This window comes from Petaurus breviceps, unplaced genomic scaffold, assembly GCF_028583685.1.
Source record: "Petaurus breviceps papuanus isolate PSGF00001 unplaced genomic scaffold, PetGlider_PUasm1.0 140, whole genome shotgun sequence".
NCBI lineage: Eukaryota > Metazoa > Chordata > Mammalia > Diprotodontia > Petauridae > Petaurus > Petaurus breviceps.
Window position 1 is genome coordinate 50,524,958 of NW_027185698.1, and position 13,566 is coordinate 50,538,523.

A 13,566-nucleotide genomic window follows, 5' to 3' on the forward strand; every position below is an offset into this window, starting at 1 on the left:
GCTTGTTTTCTAATGACTAAAATAGACATCATCATATCTGACCTACCTCAGTGCTTTGCAAACCTAAAGCACTCTATGTTCAAGAGCTCTTGCTGCTTAAGTCCTGTGTTCTTTCCACCACACCCTCCTGGCTCTCTCGCTGCTCATAGATAAAATAGGAGTTCTTCTAAAGCCAGCTGAACATAGCCTCCAGCTAGTTTCTTCCTTTCATGTTAATGATCAATCACAAGAAACATACATTCCCTAAAATGGCCCCAGTCCCAGGTCCATCACACAGTGCTTTGTTTTGATCAAAAAGAAAAAGCCTGAATAGTCTAGAGATAAGTCAAAGAACTCTAAAGGCCTAGAAGCTAGAAAGTAGACAATCCAGTTCCTTCCTTCAAGGAAGGTCAGCACCTTTGCCATATACAACATATGGCTGCCTATCCTATCAGTGAAAAAGATAATGAAGTCACAGTTACCTAAGATGACTTGTGAAGAGGCTGCACAATCACAAAACTAGAGGTTTTGGGGGGATTTCAGGGACAATCTACCCCAACCCATCCTTTATAACATACCCCAAAACAAATGATCCAACTTATACTTGAAGACCTCCATGGAAGGGGAACCCACCCTCTCTGAAGGTGGGCCATTCCACTTTTCTAGAGCTTTAATTATTAGGAAGTTTAATTGTTGGGTCCTTTTCTCCTTAGTCAGTCCTCTATAAATAAGGGAAGACGATCTAACACAAAATCACTGAATGTCAGAGCTGGAAGACATGTTGGAGATCCACCTTGTCCAACCCCTTTATTTTGCAGAGGAGGAAATAAAGGGCCAAGAAGATCTGTGTGATATGTCCCTGGTCAAAGAGCTTTCAGGTGGCTGGGCAGAGACTAGAAGCCTCCTAGGCCGGTTCTCCTTTCATAATCTTTGACCTGCGGAACCTGAATCTGGACTAAGGTACACTCCCATTTATAATCCTTTTGGGACAGTTTCAGTCACACTTTTATACATTAATGTATGTAAAACAATGCTGTCAGAGTTTGACATTTGATCCATCAAGGCAGATTTTCTCTACGGCTTCTCTCTGTTTATCCTAATCTCTCCTTCATTCTCACAGTTTTAAGGTTCGCTTTAACAACTACTTGTCAGATTGTTCTACCTGGGTGTCTACTGCTGCCTCAAACCCAACATGATCAAAACTAAACTCATCATCGGTTTCCTTCAACTAGTTTCTATCCCCCAAATGTCTGTAAATACTTTCATTCCCTCAGGTTTCAATCTGGGTAATTATCAGATTCATTCCTCTTCTTGATCCCCTACACTGAGGCAACTGCCTCAATTCACATCCTGCCAGATGTGGTTCTGAGCTGACCAACTTTGCTTTTTTTTTCTCTGTTCCAAGAGAAGCCTCACTGGTTGGAGGAAGGCAAAAGTAGCTAGAGAAGAGTGTACCTGGCAATTACTGTGATTCAAAAAACTAAGAACATGAATACAACTCTACTAAAAAACAAAAAAGGAATAGATCTCACCTTAGTTGGAGGCCTGATATTCTCATAAGTATTTGTGAGAAGAGACAAGATCACACAGAACAGTGCAGAAATCAGCATCATCACCCCAACAGCCATCAGCCAAGAGACACTACAGAAGTAACACGACCTCTCGGCCGAGGTGCACACGATGACGTGGACTGCAGAGAGAACGAGGACCAGCAAGTAGAAGAGCAGAGAAAACAAGGAAGATGACAGTGGAATCTCAAACTGAGCCTTCTGGCACAAGGCTTTCGGGGTACTGAGCAAAAGCAGAATCAGAACCTAGAACAGAAAATTGCAAAAGGATCATCATGCACTAACTTCTAGATTCTAAGAAATCTGTATCTGAAATAGATAAAGCACTTCTTGTGCCCTCGTTTATTCCATCATGTACATTCCATACTTGACACAGAGAACTAATGAAACCAATTGATGTTTCTCAAATTTGATTTACAACTAACTCTAATGATACACAACTTGTTTCTTTCAGTATCAGCAAGCACTGGTGCTAGAAAGTTAAGGAGGGCAGGTGAGGCAGGGGTAACGATCTCCCTCCCAACCTCCTTCTTTCATCTCACCAAGTAACCAGGTCAAAGGGAATCATCTGGTGCCTCACTCATGCCCAGAGCTGATACTGCGCAAAGATCAGGAAAGCTGAGGGAAAGGCCCAGAAATTGGAAAAAGGTTGGTTTCTCATGCTCTAGAGGACAGACAAGGATGATTCTTAAATATGTCATCAGTAAGTGATTTCATCCACATAGCTACCACACATATCAGGGCAGTCCTTTAATCACCTCAGGGTCAGCCTTCTGATGATCATGCACCTTTCTAAGCTTAACTGAGCTGGTTCACAGAGAGCAGTCACAGCCTGTGGCAGGGCCTGCACTCAAAGATGCTCCAGTTTCGAAGAACCTGTCAGAGAATGCACTGTGCTGGTGCCCTTTGATATAGCTGGCACCCTTCCATACTCTGACAAGGCCCTGCAGGAGCTCTGTAGGGGAAGACAGAGAATCAGGAGGAAACCCAAAGCACTCCTACATTTTAGTGGAAAGAGCAGAGCCCTATAATGCTGGTCTGTAGCCATAATATTGACAAATAACAATTCCTACCTCCAAGACTATGACAGTCCCAACCAACATGGAGTACACATCATATTGGGCTACTTGTTTGCTCAGTGACATGCTCAGGGTCTTCAAAGCATTTAAATACTGCTTAAGAACTTTTCTGCCAAGGTTTAAAAGGACTTCTGAATTATTTCCCTCCAAGTAGAGCCTGATCCAATTCCCATGCAACTTTTCTGTTACTTTAACCTGCTGAAATCCAGGATCTAACATGAGAAGAAAAAAAAGTTTAAAAACAGCAAATTATAATTACATTATGATATAATTATAATGTCTTCAAATTCATCTAGAAAAGTCATTTTAAAAACAGATACTTCATGTGGTTTAATAGAAACTTTTTTTAAAAAAACATACATAACAAAAACCTAAAACATCTCTGCAAAAAACAGCCAAAGCAGTAAACACTTCAGTTTTAATATTTTCCCAGTCAATGCTTTTCCAGTCAATAAAGGTATATCTCAACAGCCCCTAAATGCTGTAGAGATCAACAAAGAATCTTAGAGGGATCTCAACAGCCCCTAAATGGTGTAGAGCTCAACAAAGAATCTTAGGGGTGGGAGAAATCTCAGAGGTCAGAAAATACAGCATTGATCCCTTCCTACAACATCTTCAATGAGTGCTTTTCCAGTCTCTTCAGGAGTACATCCAATGATAGGAGCTCATTATTTCCCCTGGTAATCCAGAGCAATCAGTGTTAATCTCAATGAAAATAAACTGCATAAATGAAGGAACCCGTTTTAGTAATCTCTGACCATGGAGGAAAGGAGGGGAGAGGGAAAAATCAATAAATATTTCTATGGCGCCTACTAATTGCTTTAATAAATATCTCATTTGATCTTCACAGCAACCCTGTGAGACAGATGCTATTAGCATTCTCATTTTACAATCACAGGTTACACCACTTTTCTTCTCTTTATTGGTGGATACCCTTTACAAACTTACATTCAGAAGACAGATTTCCATATGCTGTGATAGACTTTTTACACCTCTGGAAGTTGGAAGTGTTACCGTTTCTGTTGTCTAAAAAGAATGATGAAGCTCCACTAACTACTGCTGAAGCTGAGAAAATCTCAGTTTGCAATGACCTGAAGGCATCCAATCCAATCTCCTGTTGCAATGGGAATGTAAATTTGAAGATCTTCCCTGCCCCTAGGCTAATGTGCACCTGGAGCCTGGGGTGGGAGGCTTGTTTTTCAGTAGATACTTTTTGATTGGCCAGTGAGTCAATAAGGTTGTTACATTCTCTGAGCCAGGAGAAGGCTATATAAGCCCTGATGTGTAGCTTTGTTTTGGGGGCTCACTTTGAGAAGTGTTCTGTGATTTGATCATATGAGACTCTGAGAAGCCATTGGTTGTTGAGAGCCACCCCCCCCCAACTTTGAAAAACCCAGATGTTGATTTGGTATGGATGTAATGGTTGGACAGTTTGGAGACTGTCTACTTGATCTGTTTCTTTATCTTGATAATTCTGTCTGTATATTCTGAAGTTCGGGGTGCTGACCTCTTTCCCCTGAACTACCGTGTTTCCCCGATAATAAGACACTGTCTTATTAATTTTTTTGGAAAGAAAAACACCAGAGGGCTTATTTTCAGGGGAGGGCTTATGTTGTCCTGCCTCAGCTCTCCTCCGCGGCACTGCTCTCAATGGCGCCAGCAAGCAAATCACTGGGGAAGAACAGGATGACGCGCTCACTGCTGCAGCCTTGATTGGATGCAGCTCAGAGCGTGGCGTGCGTTTTGGGGGGGGGGGGAACAGTGCATACAGAGGGTACCGTAATGTAGCGTGTAGCGCAGGGGATCACCTTCACTACAGTAGCAATCTCAATAGGGCTTATTTTCGGGGGAGGGCTTATTTTAGAAGAATCTTACACAGTAAGGGGAGGGCTTATTTTCAGGATAGGTCTTATTATTGGGGAAACACGGTAGGTAAACGATACATATTTGACTGATTAAAAGTAAGCTTGTTAACCCATTTTGAGTTGCTTTCCTTTAACAAAGCAGATCTAAGAACCTGTAGTGGCAGCGACCCTGGGGACGTTGGGGTGCTTGCTGCTACACCTGTCTTAATAGAAATCCCCAACAATATGACATCCAGCCTATGGCTGAATCTGTTAAATGATGGTGAATGTACCGCCATATTAGAAAAGATCATTGGGGCCACCAGCTGGCTCAGTGAATAAGAGCACTGGCCATGGAGTCAGGACCAGGATCGGTTCCAGCCTCAGATACTTAACACCCACACAAAATAACTGGCCACGTAACCTTGGGCAAGTTACTTAACCCCAAGTGCTTTAAAAAAAAAAAAAAGGTCATTAAGGGGAAATGAATAAAAAATATCTTCCCAAGACTAAGCCAAAATCTGTATCCATAAAACTTCTACCCACTGATTCTGGTTTTCTCAACTAAAGGATAACAGAACAAATTTATTACATCTCCTACATGTGTAGGGTTCAAACACCTATAGACAGTTCTCATATCTTGTCTTCAATTCTACCTTTTCTAGGATAAAAATTCCTAGTTTTTTCAGTCAACCTTCACTGCTGGGCTTTAAGTCTCTGCCACCACAGTGATGACCTTCTTTTAGATCCACTATAGTTTGTCAACATCCTCTTAAAATGTGGTCCTCAGAAATGAACACAGTATTTTAGCTCTGACCCAAGTAGTGGACAGTGGGACAAATACTTTTCTCACTCAGAATACTAAGCTTCTACTAACGCACTCTTAAGATTTAGCGTTTCTGAAAGCTGTCAAAGTACTGGCTTATCTTAAGGTTGCAGTCATAAAAACAGCCAGGTATTTTCCTAATGAAATGCTGCCAAGCCATCTTTCCCCCTACAGTACTTGTACAGAAACTGTGAACCTAAACTGAGGATTTTACATTAGATGCTACTAAACTTAATTCTGTTAGGATCTGCCCATCATCTGTTCTAACTTTCTAAGACCTTTCTGGTTCCTGATTCTGCCACTCCAAGTAGAAATCATATTTTAGATAAACAGGAATTCAGGGGTCACTTAGCCCAAATCCCACAAGAAATGCCAATTCCTTCTAAGGCCTTTCTGACAACTGATTAACCTGACTCCATTTGAGCATTTCCATTATATTTCAAGGCAGCTCAATTCCATGTTGGGCATGTTTAATGGTTATGAGTGAAATGGCTGAAATAAAATCCCTTTGGTCCTAGTTCTGCCCACTGAGAGAAACCAGATGAAGTTTACTCCCACTTTCTTTGCAAACCTTTAAAATATTTGAGGTCAACTATCACGTCCATCCTATGTCTCTTTTTCTCTAGGTAGATACTTTCAGTTCCTTCAACAAATACTCAGATGGCATGATTTTAAGTTCCTTTACCATCTTGGTCATACTGTTTGGCCTACTTCCATTTGTCTCACCATTCCTAAACTATGACACCAAATCTGGACACCATGCCTCAGCTGTGATCTTACAAAGGCAATGTGCAATCACCTCCCTTGTGACCAACATGATATTTGAGTTAACTATACTAGAATTAATGTGGCCTAAGATCTTACCAGGTCTAGTTGCTATGATGATTGATATTCATCTTATGGTCCATCCATTAAATATATCACTTTTTTTCATGTCAGCTGGTGCCTAGTCACATCTCCCCAACCTTATACTTATGTAATGGATAATATGAACTCGAGTACATTTGAATTTATCATCTACATTAATCATTTCAATGACCTGTGGTTTCATTAGTACAGGTACTCCTACAGATACACAGCTGCAGAGATGTTACTCAGCTATGACTCAAGAGGCCCTTCAAGAGTTATGATAGTTAAAAATTTCATCACCTTTCAGTCAGTCTGCAGAAGCACCTCTATGGACTCAGCTAGGCTGACACATAGGTGCCAAGTCCCGGGGTCCTCGTGGCAGAATCTGTGCTCTCCTAGCCCAGACTTCAAGAACCATCACCTCCACACCACAACAAGGTCTTGGTGGTGGTCCTCCCCCTCTCCCCTTTATTGCTATTAAAATTTGTCTCCTTAGATTTGGTCCACTGCTCCGGCCTGATGATATCTCCTCGAATCCAAATTCTGCTACTTAATATATTAGGTATCTGCAAAGCTGACACTTATGCTGCCTTCCTCCAAGTCACTGACAAAATTCATAAATGAAGTAGGGCCAAAGATAGGAGCCATACCACTCTTTCTGGGCTGGCATAGTTCTGTTAGTCAACACTACTCGGGATCAGTTTGGTTAAACTCTAAAAAGTAAGGGCTAAGCTTAAGTCCCTAGACAATCACTCCCACCAGACAAAATGCACCAATGGTACTGTGATGTTTTCTTACAGAGGGACCAACTAGGGGCAATTATCTATTACACAGAGTGTCCCAAAAGTCTTAGAGAAGTTTTAAGTTTTAATAGCCTAAAATTACATTAAGACATGGGAACTCAGGCAGCCAGGGCTGCTCTCCAGCTCATTTTTTGCAGGAGGCAAAGGAGCAGATCTAATCAAGGACCATGGACTAAAGTAGTATGTCCTGATATCCAGGATAACTACAGAATTTTTCTTTAGACTCATGAGTCCTAATCAATCCCAGTGCTTTGAAATAAATCTGTTACCACTAACAAAAAATACTATGTCTAGCAAGATTTACCAGCCATATCAGTAATTTATATTTTTACCTTAGTTACTTCAGTTATATGTTTTTTAATCTTTCTACTATCTCTTCATCTATCAGATCACAGATTACTGGCAGGATTCAAATGGTTCTAGATACTTAAAAACAAAAACAATGACCATAATGTGAGCCAGCTTCCTTTCCCCCAACTGACTCATTCTTCTCTACAGACAAGCTCCCTTTCTGCTCACCCTCCCCCCTCCCCCCCGCCATTCTCTGTCCCTCCACTAACTTCTATTCTCTTTCCTTTTCTTTATTTGGTACTCAACAGTAATAAAGTTTAAAAATTGCTACAATATGCCTTACCCACTCTAACAGCAGCACACTATTTTAATAGGCACATAAAAATTCATCTTCCCGTTGGTTATTCCCTAAACACTGCCAGCCAACTCACATTAAGCACCACAGGGTTAGAAAAATGAGGCCTGGTAAAACCTTCCCAGAAATGACCCTGATGTGGATAATCTCATGCACAAATTTTGCTGATATTGAGCATGGTAGTTTAACAAAAAGAAGGCAGCAGCAGCATTTGCATACAGGAAAACGAATGACTATGGCTCATTTCTATTCCCTCAGGCTCATTAAAAAAAACATGTTAGGAAAATGTCTATGTGCTCAAAGGGAAGGGCAGCGCCAGCCTAAGAGAGAAAACGAGGGACTTGCCTTTCTCATACATCGGCACATTCTCTTGCAGCAGTCTGCTGAGCTGTACTGAATTTAAGTGCAGGAACCTCAGCTGCTCTCTCATTGTTGCTCCTTCGACAATTGGAAATAAAAGCCTCCCCACACTGTTTTTTGGAATCGGCAAACCAAGGCCCACCGCAAGTGTGGCAGCCAGGTCAGTCTGCTGGACATGCTCTGGAGGTTGGAAGCTGCCTGGAAAAATGAGAAAGAGAGTTTCTTATTAAAGGCAATGTGATATCAAGGAGCCAGCCCTGAACCCAAAACCCTCATCCCATCTCTTGGATTAACTAACTGTATGAACTTGGGCTGCTCTCTGGAGCTCTGGGGTCTCAGGGGCCACACATGTAACAGGAAGGGACTGGGGGAGATGGTGTCAAAGTGCCTTCCAACACTAAAACTCTACCATTTTTGGATCTTCTACAGTCTTCTAAAAAGTAATCAGTTTCCAATCATGGTCCCAAAGGAGAGAAAAAAAAAAGGCACCCTGTCTATTCCTTTGCAATAGGAGGTCCGTGGTGTGACACATTGAACATATTTTCACTTTTCCAATGAATTGATTTGTCTTGCTAATTTTTTTCTCTTTTTTTTTCCCCTTTAAAATATTATTTCTTATATGGGAAGGCTCTTTGGGAATGGGGAAGGGGAGGGATACTATGAGAAAATCTGGTCGTGTAAAAAAAAGATATCAATAAAACTTGAAAAAAAAATTTTTCTAAATCAATCTTTTATTTCAGAAAAACCTGGAAAGACTTGCATGAACTGATAGCGAGTCAAGTAAGCAGAACCAGAAGAACAATGTACACAGTAACAGTAACATTGTGCAATGACTGACTGTTAGATTCAGCTCTTCAGAGTTACGCAATAATCTAAGACAATTCCAAAACACTCATGATGGAAAATGCTATCCACATCCAGAGAAAGAACAATGGAAGCTGAATGCAGATCAAAGCAGACTATTTTCCCTTTTGTTTGTTGTTCTTTGTTTTCTTCCTCGTGGTTTTTCCCTTTTGTTTTTATTCTTCTTTCACAATATGACTAATGTAGATACATGATCATACATGTATATACAGCCTATGTCAGACTGGATGCCATCTAGGGGAGGGGAGAAAATTTAGAACTCAAATGCTTCAAAGCAAATTTTGAAAACTAAAATTAATTAACTTTTAAAAAACTGATCATTTTACTAACTGAATGCTGGTAGCTGGGACAATGCAAAATTCTACCCCATCTAATTTAGGACCCAATTAACTAAACCTTCTATTCATCCCTTCCTCCCCCACCCCCAGTCATCAGCTCTTAACACAGTACACTGCACACAGTGAGTGCTTAATAAAGGTCTGTGGAATTGAATGTGGGCAAAATGATCTTACTTAATTCAATTCAATTAACATTTATTGAACACCCACTCAAATCCCTGCTCTGTGGTAGCAGAGGGATCAGAAAATAAACGGAAGAGATAGCAATTGAGCTAAGCCCTGAAGGATTCTGAAAGGGGAGATGAGGAGACAAGGAGAATGATCTGCATAAATGTAAGGAAGAAACAGTATATCAAGTGCAGAGACTGGTTTTAAAGTTGAACACGTGAAGGGGAATAGTGAAAGAAGGCTGGAAATGGAAGGCTCAATGTCCCTGGTTGTTTCAAATGATAGTCTTCTCTAAGACATGATGATAATCAGAGTCAATGATTACAATCACAGTAAATGGGTCCTTTTATCCATTTCTAGTTTAATATATTCAACATCTCATTTAAATAAGGTTTCTCTTGGAGATTATTATAACTGTAACTATTGTCTTCTCATCTATTCCTTTTTTTAATTTTGATTTTCACTTTTGCTCTAAGTGGTCTGACTACAGATGATTCTGAAATGACTCTGTACGTAACCACTTAAGTCCCAAGAAAAAATCGATTTCATTTTTTGAGATGATGCTCAGTGCTCACCAAGTCCAGAACTTCCTGATTCTATGTTAAGAAATTATTCACAAAGTACTCTTCCAAACCTTCCTATCATGTGCAATTTTGTCCAATTCTTTTTGTAAATCTGAGCCTTTCCAGGTGACCTTTTAAACAGGAGGGAGGCAGTTCTTGACAGTCTCTGTGCCAGAGGAATTTGACCATGTGGGAGATAAGGTGAACTATGTCTATAGGTGCCTTATATGAAGCCCTCCTTGACATATGCAGGAAGAATGTCGTTAACTAATGAGTTAGGCATTTTCACCTCGTCATGTTAAGGGCTGTTAAGGATTCCCTGAACTTGTCTTTCTGAGTTACCATATTTTCCAGAAACACTGAACCCAAAGCATGCAGGAGACCCTGAATGCGTCAAAGATGAAGCTCCCCCTAAGTTGAAATAATCTGTTGTTGTACCCCAAAGTAGACTCCTTGTGTGTCCTTAGGAGGCAAGACAGACATGAACCAGTCTGTGCCAGGCTGGGATAATGCTTGTGCAGCTCAGGTCCTTTGCAGATAAGACCTTCCCATCTTCATATATTCCCAAGGGAAAAGAATGAAGCCATCACCTTGATCCTCCCCAGGGGGGAGCAATCTTATCTTTTTCCCACCTTTGCTACACCATTCCCCTCCCATGTTACACCCTCTTTCTGGTACAGCCTCCTCTCTTTGTCCTGCTATTTTAAAAATGTAAACTTCTACAGAAGAAGACTGGGAACCTTTTGGGTTCCACATGCATGTTCATTTGTCTTGTAATAAAACTGGTTTTCACATAAGTCTCGTGATGTTGTGACTGCCTGTTGATAGTATTCATTCAGTTGCTGCTACATACCACATACCTTCTTGACTGATATGCAGTGCTCAAATACCTAACTATGATTTAAGCAACAGAATATTATGGAATTGTTTTTGCAGATGACATTAATTCCCTCGTGGTCCAGGGTGCACTGGGTATTCTCGCCTTTCACTGTGATCAGTCTTCTCTGCTGCAAGAGGAGGATGGTCTTCTTTTCCCTTCTCCAGAGCATTTCTCCCCATTTTGGAGGAAAGGCCTTCTGAATTCTTTGCTGTCAGTTCGACCTTGATTTCCTGCCTTGGCCTTCCATGATCTTCCTTCCCCCTCTTATGGGCAGCCTACCTCTTCTGTTGAGTTCCATTCTATTATCATATCCACGTAGGTCTCATGAGCTGACTGAATGCTCTCACACTGTCGGCACCAAGGGCAGCCTCATGAAGAAGCACGCCCTCATCATCTGCTGCCTGCCTTCTCCACTCTCCATCATAGACCTGGCCCCAGGCCAGACAGTGAGCTCACATGGAGCACTCTGCACAGCAAGAATCCTTGGAACTTTTTCCATTTGATCTTCTTTTGCAGTAACACAGACAACCACTAGTCACTCTGAGATCCTGGCAATGATTCTTTCTTCACTGACAGAAAAGAACTGCCTCATGTCACTGAGGGTAAAATCGATGTGATTAAATAATGTCTTAGTGAAAAGAGAACAAATTCCTAAGTGTTTCTCAGAATGATTCTTTAAAGCAAATACTGTTCAGATGCCTGCCATGTAAGGAGCCTTTTGCTAGGTGATGAAGAAACATAATACCTGGTCCTTGCTTTCGTGGAAAGAAGTGTAGAAAGAACGAGAGGGACCAGCACAGGGGCCCGGACACCGGGGCGCGCAGGGGCCCTGATGAAGTCTGATCAGCGTAGTGGCAAGATGACCCACCAACCACAAAGGCCATTGCCAGGCCTATCACTGCAAGGCTGGGACTGGACAGACCTAGCTACAGAACCCACAAAATGACAGAGAGAAGCTAATCTCCTGCTGAGGACAGCCCGTCAGGCCAGCAGGAAGGGGCCAGCACAGCACTCTGGGAGCTGAGCCCAGCCCCACGTGAGCCAGAGGGTGGCCACAACCAGCCACTGGATGGAGAGACTTCAGACCACCAGCAGCTGTGGTGGTTTGCAGAATTATCAACCCATAGATGCTAAGGGCAAAGTGAGAGGTCAGTGCAGTGTGGACTTTGGGACCTGGGAATTCAAGAGTGCGATCGGTCTTTGCCCCTGAGGTGAAAAAAAGCTGAGGCATGGCAGTGGTGCACTGCCACCCCATGGCTGCTTCAGAGCTCCTGGCTTGCAGATTGTAGGGGGACCAAGCAACCAGTTTGAGGGGTAATCACTCTTGCTTTAACCGGCTTGGGTCTGGATTGAGGTCTAGCCTGGGGTGCGTGATCAGTTTGCCAGAGCATGGGGAGGCATCAGAGAAGGCACCCAACTAATAGCTCCAATAGCTAAGAAAAGCCCAACGATTGGGGCAAAGTGCCTGACTCTGGTAGCAGAGTTCTACTGTGGCAAAAAGCTTAGAAGTCAAATAATTGAGTGGAAACATGAGCAAACGAGGAAAGCAAGGCAAGCACAGTAATCCAAATTTGGACTCCTTTTTTGGGGACTAAAAGGATCAAAGCATGGAACAGGAGGAAGACAGCAAAGTCAGAACTCCTGCATCAGAAGCTTCCAAGACAAGAATAAGCTGCTTACACACCACAGAGGAGCTTAAGAAGGATTTTGAAAACCAAATAAGAGAAGTGGAAGAAAAATTGGGAAGAGAAATGAGAATGATGCAAGAAAATTATAAAATGAGAGTCAACAACCTGACTGAAGAAAATAACACCTTAAAAAACAGACTAACTCAAATGGCAAAAGAGGCTCAAAAAGCCAATGAGGAGAAGAATGCCTTTTTAAAAAGCCAAATTTGCCAGATGGAAAAAGAATCTCAAAAGCTCATTGAAGAGAATCATTCCTTCAGAATTAGATTGGAGAAAATGGAGGCTAGTGACTTTATGAGAAATCAAAATACTATTAAATAGATCCAAACAAATGAAAAAATAGAAGGCAATGTGAAATATCTCAGTGGAAAAACCACTGACCTGGAAAATAGATCCAGGAGAGATAATTTTAAAATTATTGGACTACCTGAAAGCCATAATCAAAAAAAGAACCTAAAAATCATCCTCCAAGAAATTCTCAAGGAAAATTGTCCTGATGTTTTAGAACCAGAGGGCAAAATAGAGGTTGAAAGAATCCACCTGTCACCTCCTGAAAAAGATCCCAAAAAGAAAACTCCTAGGAATATTATAGCCAGGTTCCAGAGTTCCCAGATCAAGGAGAAAATATTACAAGCAGCCTGGAAGAAACAATTTGAATACTGTGGAAACACAATCAGGATAACACAGGATCTGACCGCTTCTACATTGAGGGATCAAAGGGCTTGTAATATAATATTCTGGAGGTCAAAGGAGCTGGGATTAAAACCAAGAATCACCTACCCAGCAAAACTGAGTATCATGTTTCAGGGGAAAATATGGTCATTCAATAGAATAGAGGACTTTCAAGCATTCTTGATGAAAAAACCAGAGTTGAATAGAAAATCTGACATTCAATTACAAGAAGCAAGAGAAGCATGCAAAGGTAAACAGGGAAAAGAAATCATAAGGAACTTATCAAAGTTGAACTACTTACATTCATACACAGAAAAATGACAATTGTAACTTATGAAACTTTTCTCAATATGAGAATATTTGAAGGGAACAGAAATGTATATAAATAAAATATGATTAAAAAAAAGAAAAAAAAGAAGTATATCAAGGAAATATGACA

General features: G+C 41.3%; 1 protein-coding gene across 7 annotated transcripts in view; it reads right to left on the reverse strand.

The window, feature by feature from the left end:
• The window catches only part of PIGG (phosphatidylinositol glycan anchor biosynthesis class G (EMM blood group)), a 163,623-nt gene that overhangs the window by 59,553 nt on the left and 90,504 nt on the right, over positions 1-13,566 (reverse strand). For all 7 annotated transcript variants that reach the window (XM_069072753.1, XM_069072737.1, XM_069072745.1 and 4 more), the window contains 3 exons: positions 7,940-8,152; positions 2,621-2,838; positions 1,512-1,793 (listed from right to left, as the gene is read on the reverse strand). In XM_069072753.1, coding sequence (XP_068928854.1) covers positions 1,512-1,793; positions 2,621-2,838; positions 7,940-8,152 — 713 coding nt within the window. The remainder of the gene's footprint in view (positions 1-1,511; positions 1,794-2,620; positions 2,839-7,939; positions 8,153-13,566) is intronic.